Consider the following 17,092-nt stretch of genomic DNA (forward strand, 5'->3'; position numbering starts at 1 on the left):
CGGATTCTTTTCACTTTTAATTTGATCCGAGGTATATAGGACTGCGTTTTTTTTTAGCCGTGTCCTCTCGTGTTCAGCTTAAGTTAAATCAGCCGTAGGAACTCTCTTCAGGAGGAACAAGTACAACCCGTCACCCTTGGATCTGCCAGGCTGTGTGCTGCTTTGTTTTCTGCTCTTCTTTCTGGATCAATCTAAGTCATTAGCGGGCCGTGAGAATCTAGTGTACGTGGAGATCGGAAGGTTCGTGTATCTGTTCACCCTGCATAGTCAGGTTCAGCAAACACTTCTAGGCCCATTGTCGCAGAATCAGATGAAGACTTGGTTTATATTAATACGCTATCAATTTTAATAATGTAATGCAAAAAAAGGAATGGCTTATGGATTTTTAAATTATTCATTCCCTTAGCAAACATTATCTTGTGTTTGGTCTTTGCAGTAGAATGAACCTTCTGGCACGCTGCAAAGCTTTAGTAAGTTGAGAGAAGGTAGAATTGTAAGTAGATCGAGTTAATTGATTCGTAAATTAATCCCTGTGTGTGAGATGTTCTATTTAAGTAAGGTCAGATGGTGCAAATAAACATAAACTTAGGCATATATTGAATGGTACATTTAATTGTATTAACTCTGCTAAAGATAGTTCAGGGTGGAGGGCAAAATGGCTAAGAGAACGGACCCTGGAGTCTGCCCATCTGCGTGACTTAGCCTCTGCAAGTCACTTAACCTCTCCGTACCTCAATTTCCCCATAGATGGAGCGTTGGAGTCAGGTCACGCTGGCTTGCAGAGCTGACTGCTAAGGGCTCGGAGATTTTGTGAGTCTGTTGTTAAATACAAATTAAATCATATAAATCAGAATTAAATTTTTTAATTAACAACAAAGGCAATAAATAATCAAAACTCATCACTTTCTAACTACTTTACTGCATTTGCTATTACGTGTGCTCTGGAAGCTGTTTATATCTGTTGTATCTTCATGCTGGGAACGCCAGAGAGTGGGGTGCTTCTCCACGTCTGTTCCCAAGTCTACAGTGGGTGAGGTCACACTGAAAACTGGGCACAGTGGGAGCATTTGCACCACAGAAATTGGCAGGTACCACAAATCAGGGCTTATTATTTTCTCTCAGAGATGCGGTTGTTTACCATGTCCCCGCACATGACCTGTTGTCTGACAGTGGAGGTGATGATCATAGAATCAGAACAGGACCTACCTCATTGGATTGTTGTCATGATTAAATCAGATCATGTTTCTGAAGCGCTTAGAACATCGGCGCGTATTAAACACTATATAAGTGTGTGTTGAAAAATAAGTTAAAGTCTTTGGAATAATGGTAGTATTTGTGTAAGCTTTTACGGTGCACAAAGCAGTTTCGTGGTGTTGGTTTCCTTCCCCCCGCACTGGGATGGTCTCATTCTGCCGGTTAATAATCCAGGGCTCCATGGGTGCCCCTGGATCAAGAGTTACTGATATTTCTTTGAAGGCCTGCTCTGACCTCAAGTCTCTGAAAAGCTCTTGACCTGTATTAGCTCACTTCACCCCGGCAAGCACCTGTTTTATGGACGAGCAAACTGAGGCTCAGAGACACAGTCTTGTTCTAGGTCACACAGCTAGGTAATGGTAGAACCAGGATTTGAAAACAAAGATGTGTCTGACTGCAAAGTTTTCTCTTTCCCCGTATGCCAGTGGTTCTCACGATGTGGTCCCCGGACCAGCGGCAGCAGGGGCATAACTGGGAACTTGTGAGCAACACGAATTGTCAGACTTTACCTCAACTTGCTAAAGCAGAGATTCTAAGATAGTCTCTGTGTTTTAATAAGCCGTCCAGGTGACTCTGATTGAAGTTTGGGGACCACTGCCCTATCACGTGTGTGACCAAGGGAAAGGCAAATGATCTAGAAGTATATGGGAAATGCTGGGCAAAGGGACACGTGCCTTGAGGACAGGGGAAAAGGTTGCAGCTGCCTCCTGCTGCCCCAGGGCAGCCACCCCTTCCTTTTCCTATCCCACCTGGAGCCACAGTGTGCGGACTTAAGGGACACTTGACAGTTCCCTCTCTAAGCAATGTATGATCCCCAGGAGTCCATCATGAGACAGAGACAGAAACAGTGAATGTTGCCCTTCGTAGAGGATTTTCACCGAAACCAAGGGTCAGGCAAGCATCGAGAGTGGAGTGGGCTGTGCGGACAGTAATGAGGAGTGTGTGTGTGTGTGGGGGGGACTTTGGGGACTAGAGACTCCAGGTCCTGGAAGCAGCTGCCCCTCGGCTCCAGCTGATAGTTCTCCGTGTTGTCAGAGTTTCTGGTTTTCCCTTCTAAATCCGGATTTTAATGCTGAGAATGTGGGGATTTTTTGAACCTTCTAAATGGTAATGTTGGCAACTGAACTGAATTGTGAAGAATATTCTGGCAGATGAGTGGAACATATCTGAAAGCTGGTGTGGCCTGTTGCCCGCTTGTTTGTGTTCGAGGTAAACACTAATCACCTTTAATAAGATTCTCAATGAGCTCCTATGGGATAGGTTTATCAGGGAGCCCGGAAAGTGGAGGTAAAGATGAATAATACCCGGGTCTAATTCTCACGTGTTCCAGTGACTTACCACGATGCGATGTGACCAGCCCTTTGCCCGGTGGTGAGTGGCTGGAAGGGCAGCTCCCAAGGTGCAGAGCAAAGAGGAGTCTGTTCACAGTCAGTGTCTACTCTAGACGTCAGAGAGATGGCATGAGCCGCACTGCCCCTGGGTACTTCTTACATGCCAGGTGCTGGGATAAATTCCTGACCGACGTTCTCCCCACGTAATTATCTCTCCTCTGCAATAGCAACATGCCAGGTCACCTCCAAGCCCACATCTGGCTCACTCCAAACAAGGCAGGAAGCAACAAATATTGGCGAGGATGTGGAGAAAGGGGAACCCTCTTACACTGTTGGTGGGAATGCAAGTTGGTACAGCCACTTGGAAAACAGAATGGAGGTTCCTCAGAAAGTTAAAAATAGAGCTACCCTATGACCCAGCAATTGAACCACTGGGTATTTACCCCAGAGATACAGATGTAAGGGAAAGAAGGGGCACATGCACCCCAATGTTCATAGCAGCAATGTCTACAATAGCCAAACTATGGAAGGAGCCTAGATGCCCTTCAACAGATGAATGGATAAAGAAGATGTGGTCCATATATACAATGGAATATTACTCAGCCATCAGAAAGGATGAATACCCACCATTTGCATTGACATGGATGGAACTGGAGGGGATTATGCAAGTGAAGTAAGTCAAGCAGAGAAAGACAATTATCATATGGTTTCACTTACATGTGGAACGTAAGGAATAGCATGGATGACGTTAGGAGAAGGAAGGAAAAACTGAAGGGGGGTGGAAATCAGAGGGAGAGAAGAACCATGAAAGACTATGGACTCCGGGAATCAAACTGAGGGCTTCAGAGGGGAGCAGGGTGGGAGATTGGGATAGGCCGGTGATGGGTATTAAGGAGGGCACGTATTGCATGGACCACTGGGTGTTATACGCAAACAATGAATTGTGGAACATTACATCAAAAACTAATGAAGTGCTGTATGGTGACTAACACAGTGTAATCAATAAAACAAAACAAAACACAACAACATTCCGCCTTACCACTTCCCTGTCTGTTTCAACTATGATCCAACATTGTGTTAGAGTGAAAAGATAAAATTTATTCCCGAAACAGTATTAAAAGAGAAGTTGAAGGTAATCTTACCTTGTGACTGGAAATGCGATACGATTGAGAAAGAAAACACTTTGTGTTTCCTTTGTTGGCTGTGGGGTCTGAGTCCCCTCTCTGCTTTCTCTGCAGTCTGCTGACCTTCAAGAAGTCATGTTTACGGCTCTCATAAAGGACAGACCCAAGTTCGTCCGCCTCTTTCTGGAGAATGGGTTGAACCTGCGGAAGTTTCTCACCAACGACGTCCTCACTGAACTCTTCTCCAACCACTTCAGCACCCTTGTCTACCGGAACCTTCAGATTGCCAAGAATTCCTATAATGACGCCCTCCTCACATTTGTCTGGAAGCTGGTGGCTAACTTCCGGAGAGGCTTCCGGAAGGAAGACAGAAACAGCAGGGACGACATAGACGTAGAATTTCACGTATGTACCGGGGCGGTTGTCTGCTTTTGAGTCTTCCTACAAAAATATCTCGACCTCCATCTTTCCCACTTCTTCCTTTATTGCCATAAAGTAGCTAGCATGTTGGCATTGTTAATTTTTGCTACTGCCTTTACTCAAGATAATGAGTCTACTTGGGGAGTTGTCTGGTATCTTGCTTTAAGCTCTGTGCTATACTTCAAATTATTGTCGCAGTTTTTCTTGATTGCAAAGCTTGGTGTAGCATACACACTTTCTGAACACATCTAACAAAGAAGAGGGACAAACGAATGGCTCTCTGTTCATGTCTCAGCCTTTTGGGTGTGATCAATTGTCCATGTAAAGGACTGCCAAGTTTTCCTTTGTAGAGAAAAGGGGCAGTGAATATTTCCAAAGCGATAACCCAGGTTCCCATCTGGGAGGCTGGTGTGACGGTACCACCTGAATTATCTCAGGCTTTCTTGTTTCAGCCACAGGCAGGCCCAGTTTCCAACTGCTTGCACCTGCAGCTCTTTGCTGAAGGTTTGCTCTGGTCGGAGCCCCATGACTGCCAGCAGCTGGTATATAAATACCCCAGATCCCTCCCCACTTGGAGGAGCTAATTCTGAGGCATGCATTCTACACTGGCTTCCAGGATTCCCTAGTGGTAGTCATCTCTAGTTACCTATAGTGACGACTTCTTGATAACACACCTTTTCATTGGTTCCTTCTTTCCCAAACTTAATTCCTCACTATCCTATGGGCTTTGCTGGGATCGCATCTCAAATTGACTACTTGTCCTAAATTCTTGGTTGCTTCTGCAAAAACTCAAACAAGGTCATTGTCTCTAATTCTAGGTTTTATTTTATTTATTTATTTTTTATTTTTTTAAAGATTTTATTTATTTATTTGACAGAGACAGCCAGCAAGAGAGGGAACACAAGCAGGGGGAGTGGGAGAGGAAGAAGCAGGCTCATAGCGGAGGAGCCTGATGTGGGGCTCGATCCCAGAACGCTGGGATCATGCCCTGAGCCGAAGGCAGATGCTTAACGACTGAGCCACCCAGGCGCCCCTCTAGGATTTTAATACATGTATGTGTATGCACTGCAAAAATCCAAATGAGCTAGGTGTTTGAAGGAATTGGAACTGTTTAGAAAGCTTCTGTTTGGTGCTAAAACCCTTTGCAGTATCCATAATTCTGCCTGACGCATTTTGGATCCTGGTAAAACCCATAGGGAAGTTTAAAAGGAATAGAGATGTTTAGTTGTTTCGATCTGAAAAGTTTCCATTGGAAGATAGGGAATTCTGAATAGGAGCTGGCAAATGTATTAGGAATTGAAAGTATGAACAATGCTCCGAAGAAAGAGGCAAGGTTTTACATTATAATAATTGAACTTAAACTGTAGGAAAGGTAGAATTTAGTTGGAGAGACTTTTCCAGATGAGAAACAGATTTATGTGACGAGAGGAATTCTTCAGCCTGCCAGAAGTTGTTTAGTTTTTTAAATTGCCGTCAGCACATGTTTCTACCCTTTGTGCCTTTCTGTCTAGTCATACATCCTCTTTTATGATAGGTAAGAGATTTTGTGTCAAATTGTCCTACCTGGTGAGTTGCGCTGATGAAAATCACATCACCGTGCTGTTGGAATGGCTTCATATACTAACCCACAGAACCCGCCACACATGGGAGGGGCATCCGGGTACCTGCTTTCATTCTTATGGCAGTGCCTCTACTAAAGGGATATTCCATTCGCATGCTGACCTCATGCTCTAATTCGTCCCAGGACGTGTCTCCAATCACTCGGCACCCGCTGCAAGCACTCTTCATCTGGGCCATTCTGCAGAACAAGAAGGAACTCTCCAAGGTCATTTGGGAGCAGGTAAATGTCTAGGCCCGTGCCACATTTACCCCAAACGCACACTTTGTTGTCGTTGTTCTGACCTCAGAATGCACATGCCTAATCTAGACATCATCATTAAAATGGAATGTCTTACATCAAGTGAATATGGTTGTGCCCGTTTCCATGTCCATGGAGGTGCGTGGGAGGGAATATCCCTGGAAAGTGACTGTGCTTGGTGGGCAACCCCGTAGACACTTGCTTCTCAGGTGTGTGTAGGTGTGGGATTGTTTTTCAAGTGGATGCAGTTTTTAAGTTTAATTAAAAAAATAATTTCTAGCTTTATTGCATTAGAGGTAGGAAGTAGGGCTGTATAAATTCTGCTTTGGGGAATTTACTGAGCTTTTCCCTGTCATTTAGCACATAATGGTTTATGTTCAGCTGTGGAGAAGCTACCTTCTCCATTATTAGGACATAAAGTTGGATACCGAGTATAGAGTTCATACGCAGTCTTACTAACTACATCATCGGCTGTCCCGTATCCTCCTCCACTCTTGCCCTCTCTGAGCTGCTCCAGTGTGGTGCTGGGCGGTCAGGCCTCATGCTGTCAGTTTCTAGTGGCATTTATCTTGATATTTTCTTTTTATATGCTAATTGCACTTTCAAGACTGTGAGTGTCTTCAGAGTCAAGACTGTTTTGTGGACATTGCAAATTTTACTCTGACTCATTATGAACAGTTCAAATTTCACCACTTCCTGCTTTTGCCATGAGTTTGTCCTTATCTGACATTAATGTTGACTTGACCACTTCAAGGGATTGTGAATTAACTAACATTATCCATCCCTCTAAAAGACCAGGGGCTGCACTCTGGCGGCCCTGGGAGCCAGCAAGCTTCTGAAGACTCTGGCCAAGGTGAAGAATGACATCAATGCCGCAGGGGAGTCCGAGGAGCTGGCAAATGAGTACGAGACCCGTGCAGTTGGTGAGTCTCCAGGAATGGGCCACCCCGGTGGACGCCCGTGGGGCAGGAGGCATGCATGCACCTGTGGCACTCACAGGACAGGTGGTAGAGGTCAGCGGCATGTCTAGGCTCCCCTCTCTGGCCTGATTTAGGGGTTGCAGACCACATGGTCAGGGGTGTGCGTGCTGTGGCAGAAGCCAGAGGCCCCTTGGCCCTGCCACTTGCTGATGTTTCCAAGAATGGACGCAGGATAACGTGGGTGTCTTATCTCACAACCGCCAGCGCCACAAGCAGGCTAGGTCTAAGAAACTCAGCGCCACAGTCTGGGGACAGGGCAGGGGAGGAGTGTTTTTGGATGCTGACTAGAAACTGTTACAGATCTGATACTTTTACCTGACTTGCAAGTTATGAAGTTAGATGTCCATTTCATATAGAGAAGACCCCACCCCCCTGGGTCAGGGACACAGATGATTTATTACTAATGGCCCAGGCAGCAGCTGGGGCAGCATCTTGGGGTGGTTCCCCAGGCCTTCATTCTCCTGGAGTGACATGACTGAGAGATGCTGTTGCCTGCCCTGCAGCTCCCTCCAAGTTTAGGAGACTAGGGGATTTTCCTGGGCTGCAGGTGACCCGCCCATGCTCCCCTCCAGGGCGTGATTGCTCATTACCTGGAATGGAATGGGGGAGAGGCATTGCTAAGTATTACCCTTCTGGAATGTGGGTCTTCTGTTTGCTGTTCAGTCATCCTTGAACAAAGCTTGTCAGTGTTGTTTGCTCAGAAGGTCTGGACCATGCAGGAGTGTGAGAAACCCAGAACAATTGCTTCCCAACGACAGAGTTTGGGCCTGCTCAGTTTTTACTTTTTCACTTGGAAGTTTTCAGTTTGCAATGGGGCACGTTGCAAAATGCACACACCTTTGTCTGTTGTCTTACGTAATGAAAAAAAATGCTCGTGCGTTTGGCTTCTCTGCCTTGGCAAAAGGGGGTCCAATCGTTTCTTTTAATATATTAACATTTCAAAGGTATTTTGTTCATTTCTGATTAATTTCAGAACATGGATCCCAGTATTTTGACTTTTAAAAAATTTCCCATGAGGGTTTATACTCCCATTTCTAGCATTAGGTCTCGAAATGTAAGCACACCTTTAATGCAATAGGTCAGTGTTTCTTACGCTTGTTTATTGGTCGGTCGGTGGGTTGGTTTGAGTGGTGGCTTATCAGGCAAAGAGCCCTCACCAAGAACACAGAGAATGTAAAGGAAGGGAGGTGGGGCTGCTCTGGTAGATGAAGCAGAGCTGCATCCCTCCCCGGTGCTGAGACCCACCAAAGAGGGGGGCTCCGGTGTTCCATGCCACGCAATTCAGTGGGCATTTATCATCGACACCTGCTGCGGTCAGGAGCTGCGTTGGGTGTGGTGCGCCTCAGGGGCCCCTTTGTTCAGTGAAGGATTATGGGCGCCAGCTTTAGAAAGCAGGCTTTTCACGAAGCCAGGGCTCGGTTGTGGGGGGCGGGGCAGGCCAGTTCTGTGTACCTGGCAGCCCCGCCTCTGGTGATGACGTCCCCGCAGAGCTGTTCACGGAGTGCTACAGCAGCGATGAGGACCTGGCCGAGCAGCTGTTGGTCTACTCGTGTGAAGCCTGGGGCGGAAGCAACTGCCTGGAGCTGGCGGTGGAGGCGACGGACCAGCACTTCATCGCCCAGCCCGGGGTCCAGGTACACGGCGTGCCGTCACCAAACGTCACATCCAGAAATGGGCCTTTTCCATCGATGCTGTTGGTGGCGCTAAACAAGGCAGTATTAAAAGCCAGGCTTCACCTCTGATATAAAAGGCGTAGCAGGGAAAATTGAGGGATGTTCCAGGAGATGGCAGCAGATAGGCGCAGGTAGAGACCCTGCTTCAAGAGCCGGTATAGGAGAAAGAATATTCTTGGAGTTTCCACAAAGCACACAGCACAGCACCGTAATTAAGGGCTGGGTCTCTGGATTTCATGCCCGGGTCTCAATCCATTGTACCCCCAGTTATGTGTGTGGTGATGGGCGAAGGCACACAAGCTCTCTGAGCCTCAGTTCCCTCGTCTGTAAAGAAGGGTTGCTGTGGGGGTTTGGGGGGATAGGATGGGACAGGTGCCAGCCCTCGACTTCAGTGCGTGCTGTTATAGTTATTATTATGGGTAGTAACGGTAGTCGAGGAACCAGCACGAAATGGGTAAAGCCAGCCCAGAGGTTTCCTGCACTGAGTTAAAGTAATGGTGGTTTGCACTTGGTGTCTCAGCTTGCAGAGGGGAGATTTTGCCACCCATAATCCCAGCTGGAGGGGTCTGGGTGTGAAGGGGGGGTTAGGAAGATGTGGGCAAACAGACACCTATCTGTCACACACATGATGTACATGATTGTGTTTTATCTTCATAACGTGTGGAGGTGGAGGTCATCTCATTTTACTGATAAGGACTCAGCTATTCAGAGAGGTTCTGGAACATTCTCCAGGTTGCCCTGCTAGGAAGTAGCAGAACTGAGATTTGATTCCATGTTGATTGTCCGTTTTGTGGATTTTCCATTACTTTTCCACCATGTAGCCAATAATTAGCAAAATTAGCAAGGTGTTTGTGAAAAAAATCCATTTGCTGCTACAGCTAAGCTAGAGTAAATGGCAACAGTCATCGATGACAAGGGACATGCAAAGAAAGACTTGTTATTGTTGTTTTAGCCTCGGCGCCATAGCATGTTGGAGTGAGGCTGGCAAGGGGGTCAGGGTTCCCCGGGGGCTGAGCTGGAGGCCAAGATGGGCCACATACTGCTCATAGCTCCTTTGGCTCCAAGCCCCATCTTGCTGGTGCCCCAGAGCTTGGGCCTGGGGGAGGGGAGGCTGACTCTCGATCTTGCCTCCTTGGTGGGAGGCCCTGTTCCATCTCACTGGTCCCAAGGGTTTCAGCCAGATGCCAATTCATTAATATTCATGAGAAATCTCACAGCTAGACACATAGGACCAGGGGCCTGGCTTCTTGTGTGCAGGTCGCTGCCTGCGGTCAGAGGTTGCTGGCGGCCGTGGAACATGAGCTAGGGGAGAACCTTCTATGACTTGGGGGGGGGCTAGTGATGTCGCTCGATGTGCTCATCACCTCGGCAGGAATATAAGAGTGAGGAAGGCTGGATGTTACCTGTCTTTGTTTGGCTCCCCGAGAAGCAGGCCCCAAAGCAAGGATTTAAATGCAAGTTGTTTGTTCTGGAGGTGAGCCTGGGAAGTGCATGTGGGTGGTGGGGACAGGGAGAGGGGCAAGGGAAGAAAGCAGACATGGGTGTGCTGAGAAGCAGGTCGCCACCGTGCTCAGCAGGGCTCAACCCCATGGAGACTTCCGAGGACCGCATGGAACCTTCCCTGGTGTGGCAAACAAGCTGGCATTGACCCACAAGTGCAGTTTGTCCTTTGTTAGGGCTGCCCCTCCTGGGCCAAACACACGCCTGGCCACGGTCGCCTAGGCAGAGCCTGGCAGGCTCCCTGGAAGAAGTGGCTTCTGCGAGAGGGAAGGTCTAGCGGGGTACGCGGGCCCTAGCTCTCCCAGCCAGTGCGTGCATGCCAATCCTCTTCTACTAACAGGGAGTTTTTGAGAGCTGTGGGTTCCTTTGGTGTGAACCGGTCTATGCTCACCCGTTTGTGTTGCCATGACATGCAGGTCTCAGAGGCAACCTGAGTTTTCTAATTCCCACCTTCGTGGGAGGCCCTGTTCCACCTCTCAGGGCTTGGTAGTCTGGGAAGAGCTTTTTCATGCATTTGATTTTGAGATGCTAGCTGTTGCCCCATTCCTGTTGCCTGTCTGCCTCTAGCAATGAACCCTGGGGGTCCTGCAAGTAGTGCTGGACGGGTGTGTGAATTTGCAATCATGGAGGCGGAAGGAGCCAGAAGGACGCTTGTTTAAACTTACATAAGAAGAATTAGAGGTGGTTAAAATTCATAGCTTTAGGGAATTTGGACTCATACAACCTCTATTTTAAAGTTCACAGAGCCCAAGTTAGGAAAGGACTGAAAATCAAACAGACTTGTAAACGGTTTTATCATAGTCCCTCAGAGTGCAGGTAACTCATATCAAAGGAGAGGACCTTAATTTGGAGAGTTATTTATTTTGAGGGGGTGCAGGGGCCGGGAAAAGCGGTTGCATACCGTCCTGCATTTCGTTGCATTAATGAGGACCCGTGTCCTTTGTCTTTGTCTCCCTGTAGAATTTTCTTTCCAAGCAATGGTATGGAGAGATTTCCCGAGACACCAAGAACTGGAAGATTATCCTGTGTTTATTCATGATCCCCTTGGTTGGCTGTGGCTTTGTATCCTTCAGGTATGAAACTGAGACACGTGATCGTGTGCGTGTGTGTGTGCACGCGCACGTGCACACGCTCTTATGTAAAGGGTTATAAAGCCTGGAATTTATGACGTTCACAGGATGCCTACACAGTAGGGCTGGGGATCTTCTCTGGCTTCTCTTGGGTTTGATTTCAAATAGGTAATGGTGGAGGGATGTCGTCCATATCCAGGGCAGAATTCGGATTTGTTGATCCTGGAAAGCCAGGGGCTGAGTTTTGGCTGGGTGGGTCTTAGAAGGCAGTTCTGGCTCCCCTGCCCCCGGCCATGGGTCTGGGTTCATCTGTGTTCGGGAGGAGGGCAGCAGCCCCTGCAGGAGGCGAGGCTCCACAGGGCGATGACGGTGCTGTCACCTGTCGGTCCAGGAAGAAGCCCATCGACAAGCACAAGAAAGTCCTGTGGTACTACGTGGCCTTCTTCACCTCCCCCTTCGTGGTCTTCGCCTGGAACGTGGTCTTTTACATCGCCTTCCTCCTGCTCTTTGCCTACGTGCTGCTCATGGATTTTCACTCGGTGCCGCACTCCCCCGAGCTGGTCCTCTACGCCCTGGTCTTTGTCCTGTTCTGCGATGAAGTGAGGCAGGTAGGACGGGCCCCTCGTGAGGCACCTCGTCCTGTCCTCAGCAGGTGGCATCTTCCTGGAGCCGACGAGGAGCAGAAGTTGCTTCTGAAGCTCCAAAGTCATGATTTTTCCAAAGTAAAGGATGCATTTTCAACATCTTAACACTCCAGCGAGGTTTCTTAGCACCAAGCTCGCTCCTTGCTGATTAATGCTAATTGATGGAAATGAATTACTCAGGATTGGGAATGTGTTCAAAGAGAAGATTGACCTTGGACTGTAAACCCACTCCTGCCATTACCGTCACCAGGGGAGGCAGGGGAGCTGGGGGGGACTTTCAAGCTAAGAGCATCTTAATGCCCCTTGTAGAGTGACAGTGTTGGAAAGTCATGTAAGTCCCTGCGGGTTTCAGGGAGTGCGCGTGAATTATTCATGGTGCTTTTCTGCAGTTTCTTCGGGATCCGTGTTTTCTGGCAGCCTTTCCTCGCCATTGAACTCAAAACTTTAGCCCAGGCCTGGCACGTAGCAGGTGCTCGGTTAGTCCTTGTTAGATGGGTAAATGTTGATGGTGAAGGAGAATGCTGTCTTGAAACCACTATGAAAAGTCATCCCAGAAAATCTTTTCAGACTTAGTGATTATTTGAGCATGGCTGTCACTGTCACTTCTGTTGTCCCTCCTACGCCCCAACCCAACATCATACCCATTCGATAAGTATGCTGATGTTTCCACGATATTATGACAGGAGCTATGAGAGATTTGGAGGGGCACAGAACGCTGTTCTTGACCTCATGGAATCACTGCCTAGTGTAGGAATCCAACGTCACTTTCAGCTACCCTGCCAAGTCTGATAGACTTATTTTGTGGCTTCCAGGGGCCCTGGATTGAAGTGATTCTGACTTTTTCTGTGCTCAGCAGGAGAGTATCTGGCTCGGTTATCAATGTGTGCTGTGGGCAGGAGGGCTGGGAGGACACCTGGCACGAGGGCCCTGCATCTGCCTTCCCCTGCAGACTAGGTGCAGACGGGGTTAGAGACGAGGTAGAGACGGAGAAAGAACAAGACAAATGACACAAGTCAGAGCTGAGCATGGACCGATACAGGCTTTCCGTCTACCAGCAACTCTCCCCCGGGACAGGGCCTTGTTGATGTGTGGAGGACTCTGTAAATTCATGTCGGCCTCTTGAGAAACCCCACCATGTACTGGCCATGAGGTCACAGCACACGGGGCTTGGGACTTGAGTGTATGAATTTTGGGGGGTGCAGTTCACCCCATAACTTTTCCCTATAGGCTCTTTCTCCCAGCTATCATCCTCTGCTGGTTCTCCTTTGACTTTTGTGTGTCAGCAGCCGGGGGTGGGGGTTGGATATCATGCTGGAGAGAAGCAAAGATGGAAGGAGATGCAACATTTAAGGCAGGAATGGGCCCAGGCCAACGTGGGGAAGTAAAGGAACAGCACCCTTTTACTGGGGGTCTCCCGAACACCGTCACAGGAGCGGGCTCTGCATGAGGTCAGGCAAGTTCCTTCTCCTAACCCGGTGCGGCTCCCTCCCGGGCTCCTGCCTTCCTCCTCATCCTCCACTCCTGGGTGTGGTTGACGGCGTTTCACAGGCACATTAAAGAGAGAAAGGCAGCATTCCCAGTGCGGCTTTTGCAGAGGAAGGGGGTAAACGGTGAGGTTGGAAGGCTTTGTTGTGCGGGAGCGGTGGTCCGTCCTCTGTGGACCAGGGAGGGGGATTCTTCCAGCTGCCGTGTCCATCCTGTAGTGAGGCTGTTTCCAGAGCCTTGGTGGGCCTGTGGAGGCAGGTGGAGCTGGAGTGGCCACCCAGGAAGCCCTGCAGGACTCTGAAGGGCCCCTGGTGGTTTGAGTCACACACGTGAACCCGGAGATTCTGTGGGCTTTGGCGCACATTCCGGGGAGCAGTGCAGGTGCCAGGAGAGGCACGGAGTTGTAGAGACTAGAGCAGCACACTCAACGGTTCTGGTTTCTTCACATCCGGTGACCAGCCCGACACCTTAAATGCAGTCACTGAATAGGATCTTGTAACAGTGAAGTCATAGCCCGGGGGGGAAAAGTCATGGGAGAGAGAGAGAGAAAAAGAGGGAATGGGGATGGGCACAAAAAGCAGCAGAAATTGCGCATAGACAGTATGGTAAGAATTTACTTAATTTCTTTGATCTTTCGGTTCCTCATCCCCAAACGGGCATCTCCCTACTGTGAGAGGTGACCGCGAGGAGCAGGCAGCCCCAACGTCTCACATGGCAGCCTCGTGGGTCTCGTCCGGCAGCAGCTCTGCCACGTGGTCCCTGGGCACTTCTCCAGCTGCTCACGCACACGCCGCTCTTACCCAGCAGAGGGTGGCAGGGAAATGGCCCAGTGCAGGTGTTTGTTTCTGATTCATATCTGACCCTTCGGGGCCAGCACATGGGATGCCGTTGATGTATTTCTGGCAGGTGTGTGTATGTTTTTTAAGAAATGAGCTGACGAGCCAGGGTCTTCCTAATTCACTTCCAGAGCTGTGCTGTGACTGAGAGCGTGCAGGGAGCCACGGTGGTGGCTCGCGAGGCCAGAGTGAGGGAGATGCGGGAAGCCCAGCGTGCAGGGGCTCGGAGGTCCCCTTTGGAGCAGAGGTGCTGTGGGGGGCTCCCTCTTGCAATAGCTGGTAAAAAGTAAAAAGTTCTTTTTGTGCTTTTCCCACTCCTCATTCATGCTCCCTGTTATTTCTCTGTGAGTCTCGGACCTGACCGTGTCTCCCTCACCGTGCTAAGGCACAGAAGCTGCTGTGAAAGTCCAGACATGGTTTGGTTCCTCCAGGCATCAAAAGAAGTCATGAAGCCTGGAGACAGGACTTATTCTGGGTTGCTTTAGAGGACAGGGCTTGGCATGGAGGGATGATGCAGGGAGACACATCTTGGTGTACGCCAAACTCTTCATGCATTCTGCCTTTTAATTATTTAATGAGCACCTACTAGGTGCCAGGCTCTGTTCTAGACACTGGAGATACAGCAATGAATCAAACACGCAAATACCTCTGTCCTCATGGAGCTTTCTGCCAGTTAAAGAGGATTGGTAGGGTCATTTCTGGGAGCTTCCAAGGAGAGAACAGCACTGCACAATCAGTTGTATGTTTACTGGGGGCTTGGCCTACAGGATTTGAAATGTGAAATTTGAAGACCTTAGGTCACAAACATCTCCATACAATATTGTATGTGCATTTAACTAGTGAGTCATTTACTCAAAGGAGACTCAGGACAAGTGCATGTTGCTTGGAGAAGGACCCTGGGCAGGTGCAGTGTGATGTGTTTCCCAGGGCCAGTGTGAAGTGCTGCCCAGGGCCAGTGTGAGGTGCTGCCCAGGGCCAGTGTCAAGTGCTGCCCTGGAACAGTGTGAAGTGCTGCCCAGGGCCAGTGTGAAGTGCTGCCCAGGAGCAGTGCGAAGTGCATCCCAGGAGCAGTGTGAGGTGCTGCCCAGGAGCAGTGTGAGGTGCTGCCCGGGGCCAGTGTGAAGTGCTGCCCAGAGCAGGAACACTGAGTAGAGGGAACGGTGGGTAGGTGGGCAGGCCCCTCGCGAGGGAAGTGGGCTGCAGAGGTGCCTGGGTAAGGTAATGCACGTCCCAGTCATTCCAGGGGCCTGCCGGGAGGAGGTGACACCCACAGGTTCTGGCTGAGTCCCCCTATTCTGTCTACGTTTATAACAAATGGGTGTTGTGTGATTGGGAGGGTAATAATGCAGGCGTTAGCTTTGGGCAAATGTTTCTTCTCTTTCCTTTTAAACATCACTTTTGAACGGACTGGTTTAATGCAGCAATCCTGTGTATTAAGGCCATGAGACAGGAGCACCTTGGGCTGAGGGCTGGGAGCCGGGATTCAAGTCCAGTGCTGCGGCGGGAGAGCCGATCCTGCAGTCTGTGAGCCGGGCTGCGGGACATGGCCTCCCAAGATTCTCCTCCTGTAAGGAATCCGACGCTCGGGGTCGCTGTTTCTCTTCTGGCTGCAGGCTCCTGCGGCTGGAATCTTGTTTGTTTTCTCCAGGAACCGCCTCTGCTGACCTGGGGCTGTCTTAATGAACCTAGTTCACGCTTGTTAGGAGAGAAAGAGAACTGAGCAGGATGTTACCTGTTTTAGGTGGTGTCTGGGTGTCACAAAGCGTACTTTCCTTACATCTCCTTCCCTGGGGCAGATGTAATATATGAGGTTGAAATTTTCAAGCAGCGCGGTCCATAAGTACAAATGTCCAGTAATCAGATCGTGGATGTTTATGTAACAGGAGATGAGTTCCACCATCCCTTCGTGAAAAGCACTGTTCAGTCTTAAGGCTCATTGAATCCCCAAATCCTGAAAGATGCTGTGAAATGTGGTTCTGGCATTTTATGAATATAGCCCACCTCTGTCATTCCATTCAGAAAAGAGGCCTCTATTCATTAAAAAAAAAAAATGCTTTCTCACTGCAGGGGTGCCTCCAAGCCCCAGAATCAATCTATTTAAGGTTTTTCCCATTGCTCAGGCCAGGATTCGGAGAGGCTGAGCGGGGCTGGGGCTGCAGCTTGCCCTGTACGTATCTGCCTCCCAGACCAGGGTTTTAGAGGGGGAATAGGTAGCAGGTAGGTCCTGTCCACCCCCTTTCATTTTGCAGATGGTTCTTGGTGGGTAATCAGTGAGACTGGGACCACCCCAAGGGATGGTGAGGGATGCAGACTCCGTTTCTCGACCCACCCGTTCAGCCATCCCCCAGAGGAGCATGGTTGCCTTGGGGCTGGGAGATTTTATTTCCTTGGTGCTTGATTGCATAAGGCCCTCCTCACCCTTGTCCACCAAAGCTGCTGTTTGCATTTATAAATGAAGAAAAGGACATACTTCTTGAGAAACGGATGATGTGTCTTGAATCCCTTCCAAGTCTAAAGTTGTAGGATGTCTGCGGGATGTAATGAAGCACTGTGATGTTGACAAGATGAAACTCTCTGAGACCCAGTACCCCTGAGGCTGCCACTTGCTGGCCGTCTGCCTCAGGCAAGTTCCTTAGCTTTTCCCCCCATGCCTTGTTTCCGGGGACAGAATAGGAAACGCGATATCTGAGTATCCGATGGACCATAGTGGTGAGTTCATTTAGGGAAATCAAAAGGTTTGAGTTGATGACGCTTCCCTGGCTTTGGTTCCCTGCCTCCCAAAAGGCAGTCCGCTGGTTTCCTAACCTGAGCTCGCTTGGGCCCTGTCCCACCTCCCCTCCAGGCCTGACCACGTTTCATTTTAAGGATGTCTAATGACTGCCTTTGCCCCGGGGCCAGTAGCTTCCTTGAAAATTCG

General features: G+C 49.2%; 1 protein-coding gene across 1 annotated transcript in view; it reads left to right on the plus strand.

The window, feature by feature from the left end:
- Positions 1 to 17,092, plus strand: part of TRPM8 (transient receptor potential cation channel subfamily M member 8) — a 77,616-nt gene that overhangs the window by 30,027 nt on the left and 30,497 nt on the right. The window contains exons 11-16 of the mRNA XM_011223321.3: positions 3,824 to 4,114; positions 5,874 to 5,969; positions 6,781 to 6,910; positions 8,456 to 8,601; positions 11,101 to 11,213; positions 11,602 to 11,818. Coding sequence (XP_011221623.1) covers positions 3,824 to 4,114; positions 5,874 to 5,969; positions 6,781 to 6,910; positions 8,456 to 8,601; positions 11,101 to 11,213; positions 11,602 to 11,818 — 993 coding nt within the window. The remainder of the gene's footprint in view (positions 1 to 3,823; positions 4,115 to 5,873; positions 5,970 to 6,780; positions 6,911 to 8,455; positions 8,602 to 11,100; positions 11,214 to 11,601; positions 11,819 to 17,092) is intronic.

Source organism: Ailuropoda melanoleuca, chromosome 2, assembly GCF_002007445.2.
Source record: "Ailuropoda melanoleuca isolate Jingjing chromosome 2, ASM200744v2, whole genome shotgun sequence".
Classification (NCBI taxonomy): Eukaryota; Metazoa; Chordata; class Mammalia; order Carnivora; family Ursidae; genus Ailuropoda; species Ailuropoda melanoleuca.